We start from the raw sequence: 27,828 nt of genomic DNA, 5'->3' as shown, positions 1-27,828 counted from the left end.
CCCGGGAGAAAGTGTTCTTCCTGCCACCAAGTAAGTGGCAGCAGGTTCCGGGGAGGGACAGGACTCGAAGCCAATGTTCACGCCACGTCATCTTCCAGGCTGACCATCTGTCTCTGTCAACAAAATGGTAAACGCCGGAAACGATCAGAACCACATTCAGGAAACACGGCCGGGGACGTCTATTTGTCACGTCCTGAACCATGACCGTCTGTTCCTCTCCCCAGCTGTGGCCACCAGAGGGCACCTGTGAGCACCCAAGCCAGTCGCTTCCCTCCTAGGCTCAAGAACCCTCCATGGCTCCCACCTCACTCAGGGTTAAAGCCAAAGTCTTCAGCAGTGGCTCACAAGGCCCTGCCTGGTCACCTCCTCCCTCTCTCCCCTTTTCTCTCTTATCTCTCTGCTCCAGCCACACTGGCCTCCTCAAATATGCCAGGCAAGGTCGAGCCTCAGGACCTTTGCACAGGCTGTTTTCTTTGAAAACCACACTCTCTGCTCTGAGAAGCCTGCCCCGACCCCCTTGTCTAAAATCACACCCTGTTCCTTCCTGCCCGCACGAATCCTTCTCTGAACTCCTGACTTTTTTTGTTCCCTCCCGTCTGATTTGATCTATTTGCTTATCCGATGTCCCTCTTCCCCCACCAGGAGAATGTCCGCTACCATTCTGGGAGAGCACCCAGAAGCTTCCACCCAGCGGACGGGGGACGCCTCGGACTCGGCCCTTGAGGATTCGACGCAGGCCTTGCGCCAGGTGGCGGCCGCCCCGGCTCCGGCCTCCCCGGGGGGAGCACTCACCGAGGGGTAGGTGTAGCCGTCCTGACTGCGGCAGATCTGCACCTCGTCCTCCGTGGTCTTCTGGTACACGGGGTTGTCAAAGTTGATGCTATTAATGTTCCTGAGCCGCCAGTTCTTCCAGAGGAAGAAGCCCCCAAAGCAGAACAGGACAAGGAACGCTGCGGGAAGAGGCACACCCAGTCACACAGCTGCCCCCAGAACAGGAGACCCCAGTCCACAGCTGGAGTGAGGCCACCAGCATCATCCGATGCCTGGGACCCCCAGCCTTTATACCTTAAAAAAAATTTTTTTTTTCAATTTTCTGCAGAGAGAGGGGTCTTGCTATGTTGCCCAGGCTGGTCTCGAACTCGTGGCTCTAAGTGATCCTCCTGCCTTGGCTTCTCAGAGTGCTGGGATTACAGATGTGAGCCACTGTGCCTGGTCCCTTTTCACTGGATAATGTTTATGTTCTGGTTTAAAGCAGTGCTCGTTCATTGTAAAAAAGAAATCTATCTATACAGACACTAAATCTCTCACTTGAAGCCCCCAGGGCCAGCCTCTCTCCAGAAGGAGCTGATTGTTCATTCTTCCAGGTTTCCATCTAGGATTAACCATGCATGGGGCTGCGACTTTTTTAGAAATGGGATTTTTTTTTTCTACATGGGATCATAATTCACTCTTCTGTTTTAACTCCAGTGGGGTCAGGTTGTTCTCTGCATCAATAATAGTGAGACTTAGCCGGGCATGGTGGCTCACACGTGTAATCCTGGCACTCTGGGAGGCAGAGGCAGGAGGATCGCTTGAGTTCAGGGGTTCGAGACCAGCCTGAGCAAGAGCGAGACCCTGTCTCTACTAAAAATAGAAAAATTAACCAGGTGTGTTGGCTGCACCTGTAGTCCCAGCTGCTCGGGAGGCTGAGGCAGGAGGATCGCTTGAGCCCCGGAGTTTGACGCTGCAGTGAGCTGTGATGAGGCCACTGCACTTTACCCACTCCTTGCACCCTGAACAAGGTGGCCCAGCACCTTCCAGGGTTCCTAGGAGCGCCAACCTCGATTGCCCCAGGGGCAGGCACGGGCACGCTCAGAGGGGTTTGTAACAGATTCCGGCCAGTGCCCGGAAGTGGGCAGAGACTCGGGCTCCACTAGAAAGACCCCGGGTGGGTGTCACCCTGAAGACCTGAGGGAGACGAGTCCCACTGCCGTGTTTGTCACCCCATAGGCAGATAACTGCAGTCATCTAGGGGACACCTCCAAAGGATGCCTCGAGGACAGGAAAAGGGACGTGGTGCTCGCTGAGCCACAGTGAGCAGGGGCGAGGAGGGAGAGTGGAGCTCCCCTACCCGCCCTCCCCCCTGTCCCCTGCAAGAGAACCGATTGGTCACAAGGTGCCCACGAATCCCTCCCGTCTGGCCGGGGCTCTCCCTGGAGCACACATGCCGGCCCTAGGTCCCCGATCTGACACCTTCGCTGCCTGACTTTGTTCCCCGTCAGCCCCCAGGCAGCTGTGTCCCCAGCCATGAAGAGGACACTCAGTGGGGAGAACAGGTGAACAGGTCCAGCAGGCTGGGCATGAGGTCATGTTGCGGGAGGCTGTGACCTGGGCGAGGCTGGGGGACCGGCACGCGCTTACCAATGGGGAGGACGATGGACAGGGCCCCCACGCCCCCGGGCTTCTCCTCGTTCCCTCGTTCATCACCCAGGGCTGTGGGAGAGAAGGGAAGAAGTGAGGTCCACAGAAATCACAGCAGGTGTACGACACAGTCACGCGCAGGAAAACGCCCGACACATCTCCCTGTCCTGGAGAGTTCAAGGGCACTTGGAGAACCTCCCAAGTCCGAGAGAGGCCAGTCTGGCTTACCCAGGAGTCACTGGGGTAGTGGGATTCAACTGGGATTTAAGGAGGCTCTTTTAAGCTGGACGTGGTGGCTCACGCCTGAACCCGCAGCACTTTGGAAGGCCGAGGTGGGAAAATCATTTGAGCCCAGGAGTTTGAGTACAGCCTGGGCAGCATAGCAAGACCCCATCTCTACAAAAAATTTTAAAGATTAGCCAGGTGTGGCGGTGCACACCTATAGTCCCAGCTGCTCAGGAAGCTGAGGCAGGAGGATCCCTTGAGCCCAGGAGTTGGAGGCTGCAGTGAGCTACGATGATGCCACTGCACTCCAGCCTGGGTGACAGAACGAGACCTGTCTCTTAAAAAAAAACCCAAAGAGGCCTGCAGACTGCACATTCGCCTGTGTGGTCGATGAAGTCGAGGGTGGGATGTTTCAACCCGGTTGTACATTTTACTGAAATGAGCACATTCCCGACGTGGCCAGGGAGCCACCTTCTGACCCCACAACATCCAGCAATCTCAGTGCTGGGATGGGATGGCACCAAAGCCTGATTGTCCTGTGTCAACTGTCCCAGGATGAGGAGAGACATTATGGGATGGCGGTGACCTCAGTACAGAACCGTGCAGTTGCACCCGGGCCGTACAACAGAGGGTCCCCAGCTGAGCCAACATTTTCAGTGCTCCAAACGGATCAAAGGGTGGAAGACTGAATGAGCCACATCGGGGTCACATGTCCCTGCAGTGAGGGGTGATTTACCATCCTTCGTGACATTCCAATCCAGCTGGGTTTTCATTTGACTGCCGTACATGCACATAATGCGTGTAGACCCGTTGCACATTTGTGCATATTTAAGAAATCTTGAGATAAAAACAACTTAGGGCAACAGAGGGACCCTTCGGAACCTTTCCCGGTTCAGAGGGCTCCTTTGCCAAACTTGAGAAGCCCCCGGGTGGCCCATCTGTGACATGGTTTTCCCAGCAGTAAACCCCTCGCCCCTAAGCAAAACGCTTTCTCGCCTCCCTCATCTACATCAATTCCTGTTTTATCTCGCTCAGGGCTGAACAAAAGCTGCAGCTACTCTGAAAAAAAAAAAAAAAAATTGTCTGAAATTTGCTGATGCGTTCTTTTTTCCCCTTGCTAGAAACCTCCAGGAGGGCTTCACTTCCTGGCGGCAAATGCTGAGTTTGGTGCCCTCTGGTGGACAAACTGAGGAACTGATCTCAAGATTCCAGAAATATTTTAAGGCACTATCTTTAAAAATCAAAGTGAATGCAAAAATCCTACAGTGAACAAAAATATCAAAATTTTCCAAGAAAGATAGTATCTGAGCCTACACTTGCAATGATCCAGCCTCTTTGGAACCCTGGATCTGGTAAAACTTTCTTTGCAAAACACGCTTGGCCAGCCCCTGGGCAGTACCTGATGATTTTATTTATTTATTTTTAAGAGACAGGGTCCTGATCTGTCACCTGGGCTCACCTAAAGTGGCGCCATCATTGTTCACTATAATTTCATACTCTTGGGCTCAAGGGATCCTCCTGCCTCCACTTCCTGAGTAGCTGGGACTACAGGCTCCAGCCACAGTGCCTGTCGGATTTGATTTTTTTAATAAAAATATTGCATTAGAATTTTCCCGGAGGCTGGGTGCAATGGCTCATGCCTCTAATCCCACCACATTGGGAGGCTGAGGCGTGAGGATCGCTTGAGCCCAGGAGTTCGAGGCTGCAGTGAGCTCTGATGATACCGCTGCACTCCAGCCTGGGTGACAGAGTGAGACCCTGTCTCTAAAAAATAAAATTAAAAAAATTGTATAGGCTTCCTGAGTCTTGGGGGGCCCCTGTCAAATGATGTGGCTTAAAGAATGCCTCTCTCACCTCACCCTAGTCCTAAAAATGAGGCAGAGAATGGGCTTTGATACAATTTCAGGCACCTGGGAACCTGCGCCTGGCCAACACCGAGGACCAGCGGCCTCGAGGGTTCAGGCCCTTCGCACGATTTAGCAGCCTTGGTCCCCAGGAGGTGGAACACTGTCATTCGGCCCATTGCATAGGCAGGGAAACGGGATTGAGAAACACACAGCCCAGGTCGGACAGTCAGCAAGGGGGCCGGACCTCCATCCACGCTCCGTCTCGTAGCCCCTGAAGGGCCCAGCCAGGGAGGGCCCAACCTTTACCTTGGAATGACATCGTCACCGTCTCTGCAGTGGTGAGCCCAGAAACGGCCACGGGTGTCTGGGAGGTGCCAGGAGCAGGCCGGGTGGCCGTGTGCTTTGGCCCCACGGCTGGAGAGCTGACCCTGGAGGTCCCCTGGGTGGTCAGTATGGGCTGAGCCTCTGAAAGAATAAACAAATGTTTTCTGAGTGCCCCCAAAGACAAGTCCGAAGCAAGGGCTGTCTGTCGGCTGCCAAGAAATAACTGAAAATCAATGTCCACGGATATCCACGCTATGATCCTGTTGTCATTTGTTGTTCAAAAGAGAGATTTGCAAGTGTTAAGAAGGTGTTCTTGGCTGGGCGTGGTGGCTCTAGCCTGTCATCCCAGCACTTTGGGAGGCTGAGGCAGGAGGATCACTTGAGGCCAGGAGCTCGAGTCCAGCCTGGACAACATAACAAGACCCGTCTCTACAAAAAATACAAAAATTAGCCAGGTGTGGTGGTGTGTGCCTATAGTCCTAGCCACTCAGGAGGCTGAGGCAGGAGGATCACCTGAGCCCAGGAGTTGGAGGCTGCAGTGGGCTGTGATCACACCACTGCACTGCAGCCTGGGTGACAGAGCAGGACTTTGTCTTAAAAACAGAAAAAAAGAAAGGGAGAAAAAAAAAAAAAAAAAGATGTTCCAGACCTGTTGGCCTCAATTTGAGACTTTCTGAGAGGTTAAGAAGAATCCTCAAGAATGGGGTCTATTTCCTCTGTCTCTGCCCCTGTCAGGAAGGAGACCGCCTCCTCGGGGTGGGGTGGGGAGCAGGATCCTGGGTCTAAACGTCCAGCACTGTGCTGATGCGCCCGGCATTCGAGCAAGGCGAAGTCCTCATGACCTCGAGGGACACATTTCACGGATGAGCAAAGAGAGGCTTGGCAGGGGCAGAAGCAAGGTCTGTGCCCCACCTGTGAGGCAGCTCCTCATGTCCTTGGCTAGCAGCATGCCGTCGGGGCAGGCGCAGGTGAACTTGGGTGAGCGTGGGTTGATCTGTGGGGCCGGGAGACACAGGTACTGGCAGCCACCATTGTGGAGTGTGGACCTCTCACACCAGTTCACCCCTGGGGTGGAAAGAGCAAGGAGTCAGGATTAGAATGAGATAGCCCAGAAAATTCCAGAACATTCTGGAAAATTCCAGAGTACCCATGAGGCAGTCTCAAGGTAGGGAGTGGGGGAGAGGGCCAACCCATCCTTACCTCTCGGCTGCGTGAGGTTGTGAAAGAGGACCATGTCCTCTGGGGACAACAGGTTCTCGGCCACCAAATTAATGTCCGAGCCTGTGAGGCGGTTGGCACTGAAAATAGCTTCATTGATGATGTCCGTCCAAAACACTTTGTCCTACGGGGCGTTGAGAAAGATGACAGATCGCATTAGCTACTGAGGAAAGACACAGACCATGGTCTCTGCCACTATTAGTGTTTCACTGTGGTGAAATACACGTGACGTCAAATGTAGTCGTAACCCCGCCCTTCTTTTCTGTAGAGATGGAGAATGTTGCTATGTTGCCCAGGCTGGTCTTGAACTCTTGGCCTCAAGTGATCCTCCTGCTTCAGCCTCCCAAAGTGCTGGGATGACAGGCGTGAGCCACCGCGCCCAGACATCAAAACTGTTTTTAGGTGCACACGTCAGCGGCGTTAAGCACATTCACACTGTTGTGCAGCCCTCACCAACCCCCGTCTCCAGAACTTTCTCATCTTCCCAAACGGACACTCTGTCCCCATGAAACACTCACTCCCCGTCCCTTCCTCCAGCCCCTGGCACCCACCATGCTACTCTCTGTCTCTGTGAATGTGACAACTCTAGGGACCTCCTATGGGTGGAATCACACATTGTTTGTCCTTTGGTGTCTGGCTTGTGGCACAGAGTATAATGTCCTCAAGTTTCATCCATGTTGTAGCCAGTGTCAGAATTTCCTTCCTTTTTAAGGCTGAATAATGTTCCGTTCTACGGAATATTACTTAAATGACAAATTAACATAAATTTAAATAATATTCCATTGTGTGGATGGACCGCAGTGTGTTTACCCACCCGTGGATGGACACTTAGGTTGCTCCTACCTTTTGGCTGATGTAACTAATGCTGCTGTGAACATGGGTGTGTAAATACTGCACCGTTTCCTTAGCGTGAGGTTTCCCCGCTGTGGCTCTGTTTGGGCTGCTAATGTTTTGTTGAGGGTATTTTGGGTTTTTTCTTTTTTGAGATAGTCTTGCTCTGTCACCTGGACTAGAGTGCAGTGGCATCAGCCTAGCTCACAGCAACCTCCAACTCCTGGGCTCAAGCGATCCTCCTGCCTCAGCTTCCTGGAGTAGCTGGGACTACAGGTGCACACCACGACGCCCGGCTAATTTTTATCTTTTTAGTAGTGACAGGGTCTCGCTCTTGCTCAGGCTGGTCTCGAACTCCTGACCTCAAGCGATCCTGCCACCTCGGCCTCCCAGAGTGCTGGGATTGTCGAGGGTGTTTAGCAGCATCTCTGGCCTCTACCCCCTAGATGCCAATAGTATCCGCCACCAAGCTTTGATAACCAAAATTGCCCAACGTCCCCCATGTGGCAAGATTGCCTCCAGTTGAGAACCCCTATTTTAGGCCTTTCAAAATTCTTTTGGGGAAAAGAAAGAAAACACGAATAATTCCAGGTCTAAGACCTCTTCCTAGACAGGAGCAGTTCTCTGCGCTCATCGTGCCTTGAATGAAGGGGACAAGGTGTGTCAACTGCCACCCGAGCGCTAGTGCCTCGTACGTAAGTTGCTCTTAATGCACAACAGTCAGTGTCGAATTCACTCAAGCGCCCAAGTCTCACCTCAAAAATGGCCAGGGAGAAGGGATGGGCCAGTCTCTTCTCGTCCTCCAAGACCGTCTTCCGGTTGCCACCGTTGACATCGACGCTGGAGATGGAGTGCAGTTTGGAGTCGACCCAGTAGAGGCGGCCGCTGGAAAGATCTAGAATCCACAGGTGGATGACAAGAGGTCACGTGCTGATGCCAGATTGCCAGAGGGGCCTTTTAGGGCTGGCTGCTCTGTTTCCCCAGCAGAGAAGCATCCAGAAAATCAGCTGTGGTCACGTGTGAGCCTGCACCGCACGGCGTGGCGTGTGGCACCTGCCCCACCCTCTCACTCCTCCCCTGTGACGCCCTCTCTGCGGGGCAGGGGGGGAGTTGCAGGTTAGAACGACCCCAGGGCTTGTTCAGGAGCCCCTTGTCCTGCAGAGCGTGGCCAACCCCGGCGGGGACGGCCGTCCCTCGGACATACCCAGGGTGATGCCGTTGGGCCACTGGATGCCTTCTGTCACCAGCGAGTACACATCCACGCCGTTCAGGCCCCCTTTCTTGATCTTAGCAGGGCTTCCCCAGTCGGTCCAGTACATGAAGCTGGAGGGGGACAGGCAGAGCAGACATGAGCTGGCCGTCGAGGGGGGATTCGGCCACCAGCGAGGGGGAGTGAATTCGGCCTACAACAGCCAGGCCCAGACGCAGGAAAACAGCCCCTGCTTGGGCACTCTGAGCTGGCAGTTGTGTGCCACGTGTCACCCCATCCGATGCTCCCTGACACCAGCAAGCGTTTGTCTTACTCAGGGGGGCCCTGCCCGGGGCCCAGGTCCCCTCACGGGTTCTGTTCCATCGAAATGAGCCTCTCCTCCCTACGCAGCCTTCTCGGAACTGCCGGACACCACGAGAAGGCGGCCCCCTGCGCCTTCTCCAGCGTTCTCTCCCCGACACCAGACCCCCCCAGACTGCTGTTGCCAGCACAGACGGCGTCCCAGGCTGCCCGTGGCCCCGTGAACTTGTGCAATTCCACCTTTCACGTCTCCAGCGTGGCAGACGTGGCCCAACAGGTACAGAGTACACAGGGCAGGTGCGGGGCTGATGTTCCTGCCAGCGGACGCGGGCGGTGGTGTCGCCAGCCCAGAGCTGCTGAATCAGCCACGATGCCCGCCTGGGCTCCAGCTGGGTGACACCTTCTCTCCCCGTCCTGTCCCCAAGGTTCACACACGAAGGCTCCCCCAAAACTAGACTAACTCAATGGAGGACCTTGGTATTTTTATCTCTCTCCAATCCTATCCTGTCTGTGGCCTGGGGACCCTGCCGCAAAATACTAATTACATTTGTATTTTCATTTCTCATTCAATTTGTAACGTATGGCCGGGCGCGGCGGTTCACGCCTGTAATCCTAACACTCTGGGAGGCCGAGGCGGGAGGATCACTTGAGGTCAGGACTTCGAGACCAGCCTGAGCAAGAATGACACCCCGACTCTACTAAAACTTAGCAGCGCATGGTGGCGCACACCTATAGTCCCAGGGACTCGGGAGGCTGGGGCAGGAGGATCACTTGAGCCCAGGAGTTCGAGGTTGAAGTGAGCTACAATGACGCTACGGCACTCTGCCCAGGCCGACAGAGTGAGACCCTAACTCAAAAAAAAAAAAAGTGTAACGTATGATTCACATTAAATTCTGATACTCACTGAAATTAGTATTCTAATTTTCTTTCTTTTTTTTTTTTTAAGAGACAAGGTCTCGCTCTGTTGCCCAGGCTGGAGTGCAGTGGTGTGATCATAGCTCACTGCAGCCTCCAACTCCTGGGCTCAAGTGATCCTCCTGCCTCAGCCTCCCGAGTAGCTGGGACTACAGGTGCGTGCCACTCTGCTTGGCCTTTTAAGGTTTTTTGTAGAGATGGGGTCTCAAATTCTTGGCCTCAAGCGATCCTCCTGCCTCAGTCTCCCAAAGTGCTGGGATTACAGACAGGCACCGCCATGCGTGGCCTAGTTTTGAAGTTTTCCCACAAGGTCCGCTTCCGTCCGAGGGGCCATCACAGGCACTGGGAGGATCCGGCCCCCAGAGCCTCCGCTCCAGGCTGCCACTCCTGCCCTGACACAGTGCGTCTGACGCCAGCTCTTCCCTGCAGCTCAGGACAGCCGCACCTCGCTCAGTCTGCCTGAGGCCCAGACATCCCCCCAAGTCCTAATAGGCTCTTAGCCCCGTCCCTGCGCCCCCCGTGCCTTCTCCACCCCTCCTCGTCGCAAACACGCACCCGTGAACAGGGTCCACCACGATGGCCCTGGGCTTGGAGCCCATCTCCTTGAATAGCGTTTTCCTCTTCACGCCCTTGGTGTCAGCCACAGAGACGGTGCCCGGGACGGAGTCGGTCCAGTAGATGTTGCCGTGGATCCAGTCCACAGCCAGCCCGTCGGGGGCCTGGAGGTCTCCGCTGATGACGGTGTCGTGGGAGGAGAAGCCGTGGGCGCCGTCAATCTGGGTGCTAGGGCAGGGGCGGGAGAGTGTGAGATTCGGGCCGGTGGCCATCGTGTCACCTGGGTGCCGGGGCCGCGTGCGGGGCTGCTGCTCACCTGTAGATCTTCCTCTGGGACAGGTCGGACCAGTAGATTCTGTTGCTGGCCACCTCCGTGTCCAGAGCCACCACGTTCTTCAGGTTGGGGATGAGGCTGGTGTACTCACTCCTGTCCAGCGTCATCTTGCGCACCTCGTGGCGGTTGGTGAAGAAGAGGTAGGCAATGGATCCTGGGGACGCAGGAAGGGCAGTCAGGGCAGCGGAAGGGACCCCTTGGTGGGGCCGAGCTCACCTATCTCCCTGCCCTGCAGTGGGCGGTGGCTGAGCCCGAGGAGACTCCCAGGAGAACGGGGAGGGTGGGCCGAACACTTGCTGGTATATTAGCCGTGTGATTCGGAGGCTTTGATACCTGGGGACTTGCTGATCCTGGAGGGACAGTCCCTGCCAGGGCTGGCCAATGCGTAGAGATAGTAAAGTCTCGCCTCATCTGCAATGTGATCAGCCCACATCCCTGTCACCTCCTCTATTGGGCCGTCAGACTCCAGGCCACTTATCCTTCTACCCTGATCACCCCAGGGCCAGGTACCAGATGACCAGGGACAGCCCCATGTCCCCACAGCCTGCTAGAATGATTCATGCCGGCCGATGCTAAGCCTGCTTCCCTGTGTCACCCAACCCTTCCTGAGGCAAGCACAGTAAAGGCTCCTGTCTACACTCCCCTTCTCTTCGCCTCCAGGTCAACCCAGGTGTTTCGCCGAGGGGCCCCCAAGGCCTGGCACAGCCCTTCCTCTTGGATCTATAAGTAACAATCTTGTTTTTGTTTTTTGAGACAGAGTCTTGCTCTGTCGCTTGGGTAGAATGCAATGGCATCATCGCAGCTCACTGCAGCCTCAAACTCCTGGGCTCAAGCGATCCTCCTGCCTCAGCCTCCTGAGTAGCTGGGACTACAGACACGTGCCACCATGCCCGGCTAATTTTTCTATATTTTGTAGAGACGGGGTCTCACTCTTGCTCAAGCTGGTCTCGAACTCCTGACTTCAAGCGATCCTCCCACCTCCTCACAACTCCACGGTGACAGTCACGCCTCTGGAAACACAGGACCCCCTGACCTAGGGGAGTCTAAAAATCAGTACATGGTTGCAGTTGTGACCCAACCTTCACGGTGGAAAAGAAATTCAACTATTTCCACAATTTTGTTTCATGCTGAGCTATTGTTCTATTTTGGTCTCTGTTTTGAGTAGATTTGCTTCCCTTGGTGTTACGTTCCAGCTAGGCGGGGTGTGGACGGCTGGGGCAATGGCTTTCCAGCTTTTGCTGCCTGACGTCACTGGCTAGATTGTCCCAGACAGGAAGGCTGCTCCCTGTCTCCGCCCCACGGCAGGGCTGGGAACTCCTAGGGCTGGGAACTCCTCGGGAGAAAGTTCAGGTGACGAAATTCCCCACCTTGCTGGCTGGCGAGGGGCAAGGCCAGCACCTCCCGTCACCTCCCGGCACTCACCTGCCGCCTTGCAGGCCTTGGTGCGGGGGTCTAGCTGGAAGCCGTCCTGACACTCGCATTTGTAGCCCCCCTCCAGGTTCACGCAGAGCTGGCTGCAGGTGTCGGGGTCCTGACACTCGTCAATATCTGGAGACAGAGAAAGACGCTTGGGGTGGACTTTACCCAGGGCGGAGCTAATGGACCCAGGCCAAAGCCAACGCCTCCCACAGCATCAGGGGACATAGTCAAGGGAACGGCCAGGCGTCATCCTCAACAATGGCCCTGCCCTCCCCATACACCTCAGTCGCCCAGCTAAGAGAGCGAAGCTGCATCAGCCGAGATTTCTTCATTATTAATCCCAAAGGCAAGAATCTCCGACGGGCCAAGTGCTCTTTGGAGATCAGGCCTGGGCTACATGTTCTGTGACGTCTCGTGAACCGCCCCCTGTAGAGGGGGCAATGTTTTCATGCCCACTGAACAGATGGGGAAATCGAGGCACGGGGAGTTTGGGCGCCATGGCAGGAAGGGCAGCGGGAGGGGCCGGAGGCTTGGCCCTGCTAGGGAGTCACCTTCGCATCGCCGCGGGTCCACCAGCCGGTAGCCGGCGGGACACAGACACTCGTAGCCGATCTTGAGGTCGTTGCAGATGTGGGAGCAGCCTCCGTTGCTGTCCAAGCACTCGTTGGTGCCTGTGCCGGGCAGGGGACGCAGACGGGTCACCCTCAGGCTCCCAGGTGCCCCTTCCCCGCCACCCTGTGCAATTTCACCATCTTTTTCCCAACCACAATTTAAAAATATATATATATAAAATAAAGTTTATAACGACAATGACAAAAACCAACCACCTGCCACTTACTACAGATATATTATATACATTAATATTAACACGTGAAATCCTCCCCAAAACCCTAAAAGTAGCTGCTATGCAGCTGGGGAACTGAGGCCTGGCCAAGTTCAATGACTTGCCCAAGATCACACCCTTAGAACTTGAACCCAGGGCGTTTGGCTCTGGAATCTACCCTCTCGCTGTTGCTACCCCTGGGCCAACACCAGGCTGACAACTGTTGTGTTACAGCCTCCAAGCTGAGAATGATTTTGCCAGTTTTAAATAGGTGACAAGAAAAATTAAAATCCAAAGAAGAATCATATCCCAGGACTCGGAAAAGTTGTATGAAATTCCAGTGTCAGTGTCCATAAACAAAACTTTCTGGGAGCACCGCCACCTGCATGGGTTTGCGTTCTGTCTGTAGTTCACCAGACAGCTTATGGCCCAGAGTCCAAAATATTTTGTCTTTGGTTCTTTGTTTTATTTTATTATTTGTATTAACAAATGAGGTCTGGCTCTGTTGGCAGCTTTGAACTCCTGAATTTAAGCGATCCCCGTACCTCAGCCTCTGGAATAGCTGGGACTACAGGCACGGCCACCATGCCAGGTTAATTAAAAAAAATTTTTTTTTATAGAGATTAGGGTCTCGCTATGTTGCCCAGGCTGGTCTCAAACTTCTCACCTCAAATGATCCTCCTGCCTCGGCCTCCCAAAGTGCTACTATTACAGGTGTGAGTCACTGTGCCCAGCTCTCTCTGGTTCTTTTTTTTTTTTTTGTTGAGACAGAGTCTCACTTTGTTGCCCAGGCTAGAGTGAGTGCCGTGGCGTCAGCTTAGCTCACAGCAACCTCAGACTCCTCGGCTTAAGCGATCCTACTGCCTCAGCCTCCCGAGTAGCTGGGGGACTACAGGCATGCGCTACTATGCCCGGCTAATTTTTTTTTTCTATATAGATTTTTAGTTGTCCATATACTGTCTTTCTATTTTTAGTAGAGACGGGGTCTCGCTCTTGCTCAGGCTGGTCTCGAACTCCTGACCTCGAGCGATCCACCCGCCTCGGCCTCCCAGAGTGCTAGGATTACAGGCGTGAGCCACCGCGCCCGGCCTCTCTCTGGTTCTTGACAGAGAAAATTTGAGCCCCCAACTCTACACTATACAGCTAATCCTAATAGGGTCTTTCTTTACCCACCACCTGGAGGGATGGGTAAAATGAAAAACCTCTCAGGATAGAAACAGGAACCCACGGAAAAGAATTCACATATTTTAGAATTTATTTTTTTAGGAGGAAGTCTCCGAACAAAATACCTCTTGAACAGTCACCACTGTGGGTCAGACTGCAGCCGGACACTTTATAAGCCTCACATTCCTTGGTCAATTCCCCACAGCTCTAGGATGTGTGCGCAAACACCAGCCCATTTGATGGATGTGAAAACCGAGGGTCAGAAATGAAGCCACTTATCCCCAACCCCCACCGCTCCGCACATCTGTCTTGTACCAGAGCCAAAATGTCCTCTGCTCGGGGGCGTGGGCAGGTAGCGTCCACAAAGCCCCACTGCAATCACGCCTCGCTCCCCTCCTGTCTGCAAGCTGCTACCCCCTGAGGCTCACCGCACTCCTTGATGGGCTCGTCCGACCAGTCCCGGCAGTCCCTGATCGAGTTGCACACTTTGTCCAGAGTGATGCATTCGCCGCTGTGGCACTTGAACTTGTTGGGCCCTTCGCAAAGCGTCACTGTGAGAGCCACACAGGAGGGTCAGGTTTGCCTGAGCCGCAGCAGTGTGCTTAGCACTCTAATGTGAGAGTCCATTCACACAGGAATACGTGCAAATGGACTCATTACTAAAGTATAATGAGTATTTAACACCCGAGAACCCGCCAATCAGCTTAAGAATTCGAATGTCATCTGGAGCAGGGGTTGGGAAACTGCGCCCTGCCTTCCAGAGCCACAGCAGGGCACTATTTGTTTATTTCAATAAAGTTTTATTGGCACACAGCCACAGCCATTCATTTACATGGGGTCTGTGGCTGCTGTTACACCACCAAAAGCCGAGACTATTTCCTATCTGGCCCTTTATGGTAAAACACTGCAGACTCCTAACCTTGACTATTAGAGGGGACTTTTCCTAACAAATTCTGCTACCCACAGAGGTAACCATAATCTTGAATTCTAGGTTTACCATTTTCTTTCTTTTTTTTCTTCAGTTTTTTCTTTTCAATTGTGTTTAGAGACGGGGTCTTGCTATGTTGTCCAGGCTGGTCTTGAACTCCTGGCCTCAAGTGATCCTCCCTCCTTGGCTTCCAGAGTAGCTGGGACTATAGACACATGCCACCATGTCCAGCTCTTTTATTTTTTTAATCAATAGTTTTATCAAACGTGTTAATGAACAATATATTGTTTAATTTTGCTCATTTTTCTGGTAATCTCATACAGCTTGGCTTCTGGCTCTCAGTACTAAGGTTATGAGGTTTGCCTTTGTTGCTGCTGGTGGCTGTCACTTCATTTCCTGGCCGTACAATATTCCATGATGTCACTACACCACAACTTACTCCTATGTTCATAGCAGCATGGTTCACAATAGTGAAGAGGTGGAAACGGCCCAAGTGTCCATATAAACAAAATGCGATCCATCCATGCAATGGAATATTATTTAAATTTGTATTAATTTCTATTAATTTATTATTAAATATTATTTAAGTAATTATTTAAGGCTTTTTATTTTTTTTTATTTTTTTTTTTTTTTTTTTTTTTTTTTTTTTTGAGACAGAGTCTCACTCTGTTGCCCAGGCTAGAGTGAGTGCCGTGGCGTCAGCCTAGCTCACAGCAACCTCAAACTCCTGAGCTCAAGCGATCCTCCTGTCTCAGCCTCCCGAGTAGCTGGGACTACAGGCATGCGCCACCATGCCCGGCTAATTTTTTCTATATATATTTTTAGCTGTCCATATAATTTCTTTCTATTTTTAGTAGAGGTGGGGTCTCGCTCTTGCTCAGGCTGGTCTCGAACTCCTGAGCTCAAAGGATCCGCCCACCTCGGCCTCCCAGAGTGCTAGGATTACAGGCGTGAGCCACCGCGCCCGGCCAAGGCTTTTTATTTTTTGAGACAAGAGTCTCGCTGTGTTGCTCAGGCTAGAGTGCCTGGCATCACCCTAGCTCACTGCAACCTCAAACTCCTGAGCTCCAGTGATCCTCCTGCCTCAGCCTCCAGACTACCTGGGACCACAGGCACGTGCCATGATGCCTGGCTAATTTTTCTATTTTCAGTAGAGATGGAGTCTTGCTCTTGCTCAGGCTGGTCTGAAACTCCTGTCCTCAAGTGATCCTCCCACCTCGGCCTCCCAGAGTGCTAGGATTACAGGCGTGAGCCACCGCAGCCGGCCTATTTACCTTTTTTTTTTTTTAATTTTGTGTTTTTGATTGATGCTTGAGTGTAGGTGGGACATACACATTTCTTAAAACATGAAATTCATTAAAAAGCTGACAGATCCAATAGGCCTTGCTCGGCAGAAAAATCAACCTAGACATCAACTTCAGGCTCGTGCCTGTAGTCCCAGCTACTAGGGAGGTTGAGGTAGGAGGATCACTTGAGCCCAGGAGTTTTTTTTTTTTTTTGAGCAGAGTCTTGCTCTGTTTCCTGGGCTAGCGTGCTGTGGCATCAGCCTAGCTGACAGCAACTGGCTCAAAGCCAGTCTCCGCTGCGTGGGTACAACTGTCTCCTGAGTACATGCCCAGGAGTGTCGCTGCTACATTGGGAATTCCGTGCTTTGCGTGGAAGTGCATCGCGTGTACAGCTATGAGCTCAAAGACACCAGCTCTGCACACAGCGACCTTAAGGAACCTCACAGTCCTGAAAGTGGAGCTATCGTTATGCAATTTTTCAGATAAGCAGAAGTGAGGCTCAGAGGGGTTTTTGTAAATTGCCCAAGGACCCCCCAGCTGGAGCGGAGCTGCCCTGGGAAGCACCCTCTGACTCTGCGGAACATTTGCGAACAGCAAGGCGCTGACAATGGCAGGGGGGAAACCAGGCGGCCAGAGCTCACCGTTGATACAGCCAAGTTCATCGCTCATGTCCTTGCAGTCGTACTCCCGGTCACACTGCCGGCTGCCGTGTATACAGGTCCCGTCCGAGCACTGGAATTCGTCAGGGCGACAGGTGGCCACAGCTGGAAAAGACAGAGTGTGGTCATTTTCTCAAGGACAGGCGACCACAGAAATAGACCTTGCACTTGTGCAGCAGTGATTTCCCAGTATGGGAAGAGGAGCGGGCTGCCTCATGCCTCAGGGGCTGCCTTGTGGACCAGGGACATTTACAGATGAAACGCACTCCCCAGCCACCAGAAAAGTAGAAGACAATGGCTCATCCTCCGAGCTTGAAGAAGTACGTGCTGCTTCTTGCAGCGGGTGAGAAGGAAAGTGGCGACCTTCCTCCCCCTATGGGGGAAGCTCCCAGATCCACCGTTCTTTGTATTCTCCACTGTAACACAGATTAACATGCATTTCAAATATAGGTTTTAGAAGATTTTTCTTTTCCAGTGTACTTTCGAGCCTAGGGAAATTATTATTAAAATCGCAGCTCAAAGTGTTAAAAATGGGAAGGAAGAAAAAAAATAAAGCACCCCCAAATGCAAAGACCCTAACACGACCATGAAGGTTTTCTTAGATTTCTTTTGGTCTGTCGCTCTGGCTAGAGGGCAGTGGCGTCATCGTAGCGCACAGCGACCTCAAACTCCTGGCTCCAGTGATCCTCCTGCCTCAGCCTCCCGAGTAGCTGTGACTACAGGCAGGTGCCATGACGCCTGGCTAATTTTTCTATTTTTAGTAGAGACGGGGTCTCGCTCTTACTCAGGCTGGTCTCAAACTCCTGACCTCAAGTGCCACACTTTAACAACTTGATGGCCACATGGGCCGGCGGCTCCTGTTCCGCACAGTGGCAGCAGTGGGACATACCCACTTCCGCAGAAAGCTCTACCGGGTGGCACCAGACTCTAATCAGAGCCTGCAAAGGTCAGTGCCGTTGCTTCTTTCTACAGCAGGGGGACCTCGGACGTCACCAGGCAGGCCCAGGGTCCTTTCTGGGCCAATAATACTGTAGGCTGGCCAGGTGTGGTGGCTCACGCCTGTAGTCCCAGCCACTTGGGAAGCTGAAGTGGGAGGATGGTTTGAGGATCGTTTCATCGTAGGATTTAGAGAGCAGGCTGGGCAACATAGCAAGACCCCAGCCTCAAAAAACAAAAACAAAAATATACTGCAGCTCATACCTCCTTTCCATTATCAAAATGAGACTGGTCATTAAAAGGTGCTTTGGGGACTTTGCATTCTCCTCCGTGTGATCCTCAGATTGAAGGAAACACAATGTGGGACCAACCGTCTTGGCAAGTGATTTGAAATTGTTTAGCCATCCAAAGGTGCCGCCTGTCCCACACCTGGGGGAACCTGGGGACAGATGAGGAGACCCCACTCCCTGCCCGTACCGCAGTTCTCCTCGTCGGACTTGTCCTTGCAGTCGGGGCCGCCGTCACAGCGCCAGCTGCTGTGGATGCACTCGCCGCTGCGACAGTGGAATTCGTGGGCAGAGCAGGGGCCGTTGCCGCCTTGGGGGGCGGATGTGTCGCGGCCCCCGCAGCGCTGCGGCCACTCATCGGAGCCATCCTTGCAGTCAGGGTCGCCGTCACAGGCCCACAGCTCAGGGATGCAGGTGGAGTCGTTGCACCGGAAGTTCGCGGGGCTGCAGGTGGTCACGGGGCACGAGGCCTCGTCCGAGCCGTCCAGGCAGTCCCGGTCCGAGTCGCAGACGAACTGCTGGGCGATGCACTTGCCATCGTGACAGTGGAACTCGTCATGAGAGCACGTCTTGGGGGCTGTGGGGACAGAAGGGAAGACACCGCCCTGTCACCTTAGATCTCCTCCTGCCCCCGGATACCGGCCCACTCTACACGCAGGGACGCTGTGCCCAGCGAGGCCGGGCCCCAGTGTGGCAGACCCTTGCAGGCACAGGCCGGGGGGCTTTCAGGGCCTGGACTCTGAGCCGCTGCCCTCTCTGCGGCCCGGTGTCCTCATCTGCACACACCTCCCGGCGTGGCTGCGAGGACTGGCGAATTACTAGGTGGGAAGCCCTGGAACTGGGTCCCTTGAGACGGCAGCGCCACCTACAACATTGCTGTCATTATTACAGGTCGAGCACCCCTCACCCGAAATGCTTGGACCAGAAGCCTTCAGGATTTGGGGACATTTGCGTTATCCTCCCTGGTTGAACATCCCGAATCCGGGATGCTCCAATGAACATTTCCTTTGAGCATCACATTGGTGCTCGTACCAAGCTGCCAAGAGATGGAGCCCGTCTTCTGAGCAGTGGCCAACACGCCGCTCCTCTGACCACCCCCCAAACCCCAGCGGGCTCATTGGCACAGGCTGGGCCAGGCCACACAGATGCGGCCCCGGGGGGTGCGGCTCCCAGGCGATACTCACGGCAGTCCTGCTCATCCGAGCCGTTCTCACAGTCTGCTTGGCCGTCGCACCTCCACGACTGAGGGATGCAGCGGTTGACACGGCCCCCGCAGCTGAAGTCCACCGATTTGCAGGTGACCGACACTATGGGAGAAACAAGATTGAGGCTTCACTGAAACGGAAGAGTAGCTGGTCTCGCTAGTCCCATCGTTGCCAAGGAAAACCCCAGAACATGTAAGAGAATCTCAATCCCACCCTTTAAAATAGAAAATTAATTATTATGTATTTTTTTTAAAGAGAAGGGGTCTTGCTATGTTGCCCAGGCTGGTCTCGATCTTCTGGGCTCAGGTGATCCTCCCTCCTCACACTCCCTAGTGGCTGGGATTATAGGTTTGAGCCACCACACTCAGCCAACGCCACCCTTTATGGGTCAAAACAAAGGAAACTTAATGAAGCGTGTTAAAAATGAGATGTCAGGTGAAGCAAAGGTTTTGGAACGAGAGAGAGGTGGTGGCCACATAGCACTGTGAGTAAACGCATTAATGCCACTGAGCTGGTTGATTTCATATTAGGTGAGCTTCACCTCAATTGAAAAAAAAAAGAGCCATTTAATGGCTTTAAGGAAAATTCCAATAATGTCGCCTCTCCCCACATCCCAATTCATTCCAGCCACCATCATCAAAAAGGGTTAGGATTAAAATAATAATGACAATAATAATAATGTTAGGAGGTGCTTTGGGCCCACAGGGGACTCACTGCAGGTCTCTTGGAACTCATCAGAGCCATCTGCGCACTCCGCGCTGCCGTCACACACCCACTTGTAGGAGATGCATTTCCCGTCTTGACACCGGAACTCGTTCCTCTCACATGTGTCTTCCACTGAGACAGAGGGAAAAGGGAAGGGGACTCCTGAGTGGCAGATCAGACACCGGCCATGCCTCGTGTCGCTCTCCTGCCCACTGAAGAACAAACCGGAAATGTGATTCTACCAAGAACAGCCGGAATCCCGGGAAATTAAACACGCACGGCAAATGAATATTCATGAACCCTAAAGTATAATGGAGGGTGCAAAGAATAAACCCAAAAGAGGGAATTAGCAACAAAGACTTTGACATGATGCTGTTGGTTCCAAAGTATGGACCCACTGGGGAACAAAATATTAGAATTTCCATGCACATGAACAGAGAAATGAAAATTACTTGGTGTATTAAAAACCTGTACTGAAAACAGTCGTGAGGAAAATTGACACAGCGAAATCATTAAGGTGGAAGAAAACTTGAGGATTTTTCTCCAATAGGTAGAAAGAGATAAAGAATTGTAAGAAATTGTAAATATAGAAGCTGGGGAACACAGATCCGGCAGTGAAGGTAACTGTGTATCTGAATATATCAGATGAAAAGAAACGGGACAGAAACATTAACAAAAGATATAATAAGAGAAAACTTCTTCTAGGAAAACAAAGACTTGGATTATGCGGTAAAAATGAGAACAAAGTAAGTGTTTGGAAAATTTCCTAAAATGTATAATTTTCACATCTTGGAAAAGAGATCAAAATGCTATTGACTATATTGCATTTTAGATATTTATTTGTTTGTTTTTGGACAGGGGTTCACTGTGCCGGGGCGAGAGTGCAATGGTGTCATCATAGGTCACAGCAACCTCAAACTCCTGGGTTCAAGCGATCCTCCTGCCTCAGCCTCCAGAGTAGCTGGGACTACAGGTGCTCACCAGCACACCCAGCTAATTCTTCTACTTTTTGTAGAGACCGGGTCTCACTCTTGCTCAGGCTGGTCTCGAACTCCTGGCCCCAAGCAATACTCCCACCTCGGCCTCTCAAAGTGCTAGGATTATAGTCATGAGCTACTGTGCTGGGCCAAGATCGTTCTGTTTGTTTATTTATTTGTATATATGTATGTGTGTGTCTGTGTATGTTTTTATGCTTTGGAGGCTGTACTTAAGAGTATCTGCGTATTTATCTGAACTTTCAAATATGCATGGCCAGAGGGAGCCCTTGGACTTGACATTTCTGCTACAGGGATCCATGGACAAAACGTCTGGCCCTTCATCCGTTTCTATTTTGATGGTTCACAAAGCACGTCTGTGTAGACTCCCTGAGCGGCAGTGTGGAAAGGGGGTTAGACCGACAGTCCTGGCTTTCAGTGGCTTTCCACGCCATTTAACTAGAATGACATGGGCAACTGAATTAATCCTTCTGGAACCCATTTTCCTGATCTGTAAACTGCGGCAGAATAGCAGTCTCTACTTCCTAGAGAGTGTTGTGAGAATTAAAGAACAGCCCAGATCCTGAGATAATAAATAAATATCAGCTTGCAAGTGGGCACACAGGTGACATATCCATTCCACGGAATACTACTCAGCAACCAGAAGGGACAAGCAGTTCATATACACTGCCACAGGCGAATCTCTGAAACATATTGTTTCTGGCTTCTATTGCCACATATATTGTAGTTTGTACATACTACAGTGGCATTTATGTGAAGTTCTAGTACAGGCAAAACTAATGTAAAATGACAGAAATCAGACTAGTAGATGTCCCTGGTGTATGTGTGTGGGGGGGTGTGATTAAACAGGAAAGGGGCACAAAGAAACCTTCTAGGGGGTTAGAACTATTCTATATCCTTTTTTGTTTTGTTTTGTCTCTGTCACCTGGGTTACAGAGCAGTAGCTCACTGTAACCTTGAACTCGTGGGCTCAAACGACCTTCCTGCCTGCGCCTTCTGATTACAGGCAGGCGTGGGCCACCACACCCAGCCAATTTTTTTTTTTTTTTTTTTTTTGAGACAGAGTCTCACTTTGTTGCCCTGGCTAGAGTGAGTGCCGTGGCGTCAGCCTAGCTCACAGCAACCTCAAACTCCTGGGCTCAAGGGATCCTCCTGTCTCAGCCTCCCAAGTAGTTGGGACTACAGGCATGCACCACCATGCCCGGCTAATTTTTTTCTATATATATTTTAGTTGTCCATATAATTTCTTTCTATTTTTAGTAGAGATGGGGTCTCGCTCTTGCTCAGGCTGGTCTCGAACTCCTGACCTTGAGCAATCCACCCGCCTCGGCCTCCCAGAGTGCTAGGATTACAGGCGTGAGCCACCTCGCCCGGCCCAATTTTTATTTTATTTATTTATTTTTTTTTTTATTTATTTATTTTTTTTTTTATTTTTTTTTTTTTGTTGAGACAGAGTCTCACTTTGTTGCCCAGGCTAGAGTGAGTGCCTTGGCGTCAGCTTAGCTCACAGCAACCTCAGACTCCTCGGCTTAAGCGATCCTACTGCCTCAGCCTCCCGAGTAGCTGGGACTACAGGCATGCGCCACTATGCCCGGCTAATTTTTTCTATATAGATTTTTAGTTGTCCATATAATGTCTTTCCATTTTTAGTAGAGACGGGGTCTCGCTCAGGCTGGTCTCGAACTCCTGACCTTGAGCAATCCACCCGCCTCGGCCTCCCAGAGTGCTAGGATTACAGGCGTGAGCCACCGCGCCCGGCCCCGGCCCAATTTTTAAAATAAACTTTTTTTTGAGAGATGGGGTCTTGCTGTGTAGTCCAGGCTGGTCTCAGACTCCTGGCCTCTAGCAATCCTCCCACCTCTTTTCTTTTTAAATTGGGATGTAACTGACATACTATAAAATGAACAGATAGAAAGTGAATAGTTAGGTAAGTTTTGGTAAATGTCTACACCCATGGAACTACCCCTCGTTAGGATATAGACTAAGGGCAGAGCGCGGTGGCTCCTGCCTGTAATTCGAGCACTTTGGGAGGCCGAGGTGGGAGGATTGCTTAAGGTCAGGAGTTCAAGACCACCCTGAGCAAGAGTGAGACCTTGTCTCTACAAAAAATAGAAAAATTAGCCGGGCATGGTGGCACATGCGTCTGTAGTCCCAGCTACTCAGGAGTCTGAGGCATAAGGATCACTTGAGCCCAGGAATTTGAGCTATAATCCTACCACTGCATCTGGGAGACAAATTGAGACTCCATCTCTAAAAAATAGATAAGAAAAAAAAAAAGGAAAGAAAGTTTGGGTCTTCCAAGTTCAAGTCCAATGCCCCTGCCAGAGGGTAGGGACCGGCTAGGAAAGGCAGGGGGGCGGTTGGTGGAGGGGCAAACAAGGATGGAGACGGTAAACATGGAGAAATATAGAGAAGATTTAGAACAATCAACAACTTGGTAACTGTGAATTACAAGGAGGCCATGTCCCAGAGGTGGCCACACAGTTGGGAACCCAGGTGACAAGGAGAATGGGTCAAAGACAGAAAGGGAAGAGAGAAGCAACTGACTTGAGCTTTGGGATGTGCTGTGGTCACAGACCCTGGTGATTCTATTGCCCAGCTACTGATCTGTACAGGACAGGATGTCCCCCTCGGAGGTGCTCCAGCAATATCCCCCACACCCCACTGACTCATCCCTGAATTGGGATCTTGCTCAAAGGAGGAAATGACTCACTTCTCGCTGCTGACACAGGGGGCGGATACAAAGCAATTGGGATTCCAGGCAACTCAGAATAAATAAAAGGGAAGTCCAGGCAAGGGGTGGTGTTGGCAATAAATATCTCGAGGGAGGAGCTTCTATCACCCCACTGGGTGACCACAATTTTGGTGACCACTAATCCATTGCTCTTTTCTCCCAACCTTTGTTTGCACAAGGGCCTGTCTTACCAAGGAAATTCACCACTGGAAAGTCTAGAAATGTTAATAACAGCTGAAGACCCTTTAAACAAGGACAAAGAATTTAAAAACCCCTCCCCAGCGCTGAGCCTTCCTTGGCTATAATTCTCCAGGCATGTGCCAGCCAGAGGTAGCAACGCGTGTATCAACTGTTTGTCCCTTCTTATTGCTGAGTGGGATTCCACTGGATGGATATGTCACCTGAGTGTCTGTTTGTAAGCTGATGTTTATTTATTATGTGAGGATCTGGGCGGGGCCCCTTTTTTTGGTTCTGTTCTTTAATTCTCACAACACTCTTTCTGGGAAGTGGAGAATGCTATTTTGCCCCATTTTACAGATCAAGAAACTGAGGCCTAGAAGGGTTAAGTCAGTTCCCCCAAGTCATTCTAGTTAAAAGACTTGGAGAGCCACTTAAAGCCACCTTTCTACACTGCCTCTCGGGGAATCTATAGAAATATGTTCAAGACCACACCAACAGCAAGACCCCACCATTACCTATTTCTGTTAGGACAGGCGATCTCACAGCCGACCAACCCTCCAGACGGTATTTAAAAAGTAGATTTTATTGTTACAAGCGTAGCCAGACAGCATTCGCCTGCAAAAGAAGCCCCCACAGCTGGGCAAGTGGGGACAAAGTATGCCAAGTGACAGCAGCTCAGGGGTGTCCCCACAGCACAACCTGAGCAAGGGGTCAGAACTAGTCCTCTCGCAAACACCACAGCCCAAAGAAACCACACATTTTTCTTGTTCTTTCGAGCAAGGCTTGGGTTTTTCACATTAGATCATTTGCATTTCGGCCAAAGCAAATCAGGGCGGCGATCCTCATGTCCCCTCGATCCTCATGTCCCCTCGATCCTCATGTCCCCTTGTGCTGCAGTTGCTTAAAATTACATACACATTGTGCCCCTCTCAAAAAACAAACAAACAAACAAACAAAAAAAACCCGCTATCAACTCCAAACCCTCCGATTTCTCTCGTGTCACGAATGACAGGTCAGGAACAAGGTTATCGAAACAGAAAAGGAGAACACACATTTCTGCTTTTTCCCCAACACACAAATGAGGTGGTAGATGCTTTCTATGTTTTCTTTCCCATGCTACTGATGGGAATTGCTACATTGGGAAATCAACATTGTAGCTAGAATCATTTCCTTAAAAAAAGAAAATCCCCTGACTGGAGAAAATGGACTCAGCCGAAAATGAATTAGAAATCAATGGATCATTGCCCCTTTCGAAACTGGGCATATAGTTTCCCCAGGGTGAACTCAGTGGTAGATTATGTTGCCTGTTCCTTTTGGGAGGGGTAGCAAGATGCCATTGCTGCTGGTTAGTTATTAATATTAATACTTCTGCAGTCTCTTAGCAACAAAAGGCCATTTCCTTGACAGCAGGGCAGAATGTAGATGCTATTAGTGTACTTGATGTGGAATGCAAAGGGGACATCAAAGCACAGAGCAAGAGAAGCACCTAGAATTGGGTCCTATCAAGGGAAGAATTCTACAGATAAGAGCAGGAATGAAGAACATAACCTTACAGATTTTTGGTCTCAACAAAGCTCTCGCTATCTTTTTTTTCCCACAACTCGCAACCCAACTGATCTACTTTTTCTAAATGTGGGTGAGCCCGTGACATGTTTGACAATCCACATACCACTGTTTACTGATTTTTATCTGGCTAGGGGGTGAAGGCGTGTGCAGTTTCAGATTCCAACTAGGACTTCCTAGAGGAAACAGACAAGAAATTCCCCAGGATAAATGCCTTGAAGCCGGCTCCAAAGCAAGCTGGTGCAGCTAAAGCTGCTGTAAACATTCATCAAGGAGCTCTCAGAAGTCTGGGGAAGACATCAGGGCTCGGAGTATCTTTGAGAACAGAAGAAAACATCAGCTTTCCAGCCATTCAGTGAGAAGATACTAAACTAACAACGTCTTGCTCAAGACTTCACTTGCAACACCTTCTCTTAGGGAAGGAGTTGATGAGTGAGTGAAATACAAGTTAATGTAGTACTTCTCAACCAAGCCATGCCCTCTGGGGTTTATACAACTGGGTGACCGCATTATTGCAATAATAATGGTTCTATTTCTCTGCACCCTCCCTTCCTGGCCTCCCAGAGGAAACTGACATGTTACAGATTCCAAGAGAGTTCAAAGTTCTCCCTCCACTCAAAGCCAATCTCCTGCCAATAAATGAATTAAAAACAAAAACAAAAACTTCCTGCAATTCTGTGCAATAGGCAATCCAAATCCTTTTAAGGGCTGAGCTGGTTCTGAGGACGAAAGGGGCTTTTTAACTCTTGTCCAGGGCAGAGCTGGCTGCCACTCCCCAGCTAATTTAAAGCCATCTAAGAAAGCAGTAACCCAGGATCATGCGCCAACTGGCCTCTTGTAGACATCTAAATCCGAACCCACCTCTCCAAAACAAAAACTAGCCACGTGGGCAGCTCAACCGAACCCATTTAGAGTCTCTGAACAAACAAGGCCATCTGAGGGCCCATCCCTCCTGTCTTTGGGTCCCTGCCCCACCCTGGCTGAGGGTCTCGACCAAGGAGGGACCAGGAGAGATGCCAAAGCGACGTTTCAGCCTCGGGAAGCACCGAGGCCTTGAGGACGGCCTGGGCACGTCGGTGAACTTGACAAGGGCGGGCGGCGCGAGGGGTGGCTCCGAGGACCAGGGGGGACAGAGGTCTCTACACAGAGCGCGGCGGAAACCGGGGCCTTTGCCGAGGAGACCCGGGCACCCGGTGGGCGCCTCGTCTACGTTCGTGGAAGCTGACGCAGGGTCCCGGACGTGTCGCCGCCCTTGTGACAGGAACCCCCGAGGGGCACCAGAGCTCCCCCGCGGCCGCCTCGCCCAGATCGCTGAGTGCCGCGACTTCCGCGCAGGCCCCGCCCCTCCCGGAGCTGGCCCCGCCCCGCCCGGCGCAGGCCCCGCCTCGCCCCGCGCGCGCCTCCGCTTCCGCCGCCTGCCATTGGACGAGGGGAGTGGCCCGAGACTCGCCTGTTCGCCCGGCGCACAATGGGAGCTGGGGGGCGTGGCCGCAGGGCGGGGGCGTGGCGGGAGGAGGTGGTCCCAGGCGCGGCGCCCGCCAGGCAGACGCGACGCTGCGCCCGGCCTAGAGTGGCAGCGGCGCCCTCCGAAGTGCACAAAGTTGATCCGGCCGCCGCGGTAACCCTTGCCCGTGGGGACCCGCCCTCCAAGCTGGGAAACCGGGCCTCGAGTCGCTCTTGCTTCTAGAATGACAGATTTGAAGGGGGGTCCCTCTTTTTAGGACTGGAGGTCCCGGTACCCCGCTCTGAGGAAAAAGAAGGGAGTCCTTTAACCCGCGGAGACTTGGGGGGACAGCGGCGCCCCGTTTCCTACTCCTTCCAACCCCCACGCTCCCTCTAGCTATTTGGGAAAGACCTCGTGCCATTTTCCTACAAGTCTCCCAAGGAGGGAGAGATTAATTTGACCTTTCCGCTCCCCCGGCCGGCAATCTAAATTCCCAAGGGGCGCGCGCGGGAGCCTGGAGCAAGCCTTACCTGCAGCCCCCGCCGCGGCGAGGAGCAGGGCGACGGTCCAGCGCAGCCTCCAGCCCCCGGACCCCATGGTGGCAGCCTCCGCTCGCAACGTCCCGAGCCACATCACGACCCCTTAGTGTCTGCGCTGGAAACTCAGGCTTCCCGCGACTGCACGGGGCGCCCTAGTCATTTGCAGCATTTCAATGTGAGGTTTCCAGCGAGGGGAGGAGTTTGCAGTGGGGTGATTTTCAAATGTCTTCACCTCACTGGGAGAGGAGGAGTTTCGAACGGCCGATGTGACATCTGCTTTTTAACCCGTGAAGTCCTGGCTCGGATTCCAGTCCTTCCAAAGCGGCTCCATAGGCAGTGGACTTAATTTGTTGTACTTGGGTCTTGAGGTGAGGAGCTGACCTCCCCCTAAAAATTGGAAGTGAGTCTCCTGAAAGATCCCCGTGAAATTTCTCAACATTTAACTGCTATGTTTCTGTTAGGTTCCCGAAGGGTACCAACTGTCCTTTCACATCGCCTAATGACAATCTCCTTTCTGCCTCAAAAGAAAAAATAGAAATATTGGAAACTTCCTCCCCCCTCCCTTCTAGATTGCCTTTTTTTTTTTTTTTTTTTTTGTTGAGACAGAGTCTCACTTTGTTGCCCAGGCTAGAGTGAGTGCCGTGGCGTCAGCTTAGCTCACAGCAACCTCAGACTCCTGGGCTTAAGCGATCCTACTGCCTCAGCCTCCCAAGTAGCTGGGACTACAGGCATGCGCCACTATGCCCGGCTAATTTTTTCTATATAGATTTTTAGTTGTCCATATAATGTCTTTCTATTTTTA

At 52.0% G+C, this 27,828-nt stretch overlaps 1 protein-coding gene across 5 annotated transcripts; it reads right to left on the bottom strand.

Annotated features, from left to right (window-relative positions):
- On the bottom strand, positions 1 to 27,205 carry LDLR (low density lipoprotein receptor). 5 transcript variants are annotated; one of them, XM_069478531.1, is made up of 18 exons: positions 27,018 to 27,205; positions 19,581 to 19,703; positions 18,846 to 18,968; positions 17,852 to 18,238; positions 16,421 to 16,543; positions 13,994 to 14,116; positions 12,130 to 12,249; positions 11,582 to 11,707; positions 10,142 to 10,313; positions 9,826 to 10,053; positions 8,050 to 8,168; positions 7,601 to 7,740; positions 5,997 to 6,138; positions 5,709 to 5,861; positions 4,779 to 4,937; positions 2,401 to 2,472; positions 793 to 950; positions 1 to 113 (listed from the first exon to the last, which is right to left on the bottom strand). In XM_069478531.1, exons 1-18 carry the CDS (start codon positions 27,118 to 27,120, stop codon positions 78 to 80), a joined length of 2,607 nt encoding a protein of 868 aa, XP_069334632.1. In that variant the 5' UTR covers positions 27,121 to 27,205; the 3' UTR covers positions 1 to 77. The 5 variants fall into 5 exon arrangements, with proteins under 5 accessions (XP_069334632.1, XP_069334639.1, XP_069334646.1 ...); XM_069478538.1 differs by having other exon boundaries at positions 1 to 107; XM_069478545.1 differs by lacking the exon at positions 18,846 to 18,968.
- Between the last annotated feature and the right edge of the window lie 623 nt (positions 27,206 to 27,828).

Source organism: Eulemur rufifrons, chromosome 2 (genome assembly GCF_041146395.1).
Source record: "Eulemur rufifrons isolate Redbay chromosome 2, OSU_ERuf_1, whole genome shotgun sequence".
In the NCBI taxonomy this organism is placed as follows: Eukaryota; Metazoa; Chordata; class Mammalia; order Primates; family Lemuridae; genus Eulemur; species Eulemur rufifrons.
This window is presented reverse-complemented; position numbering and strand designations above follow the sequence as displayed.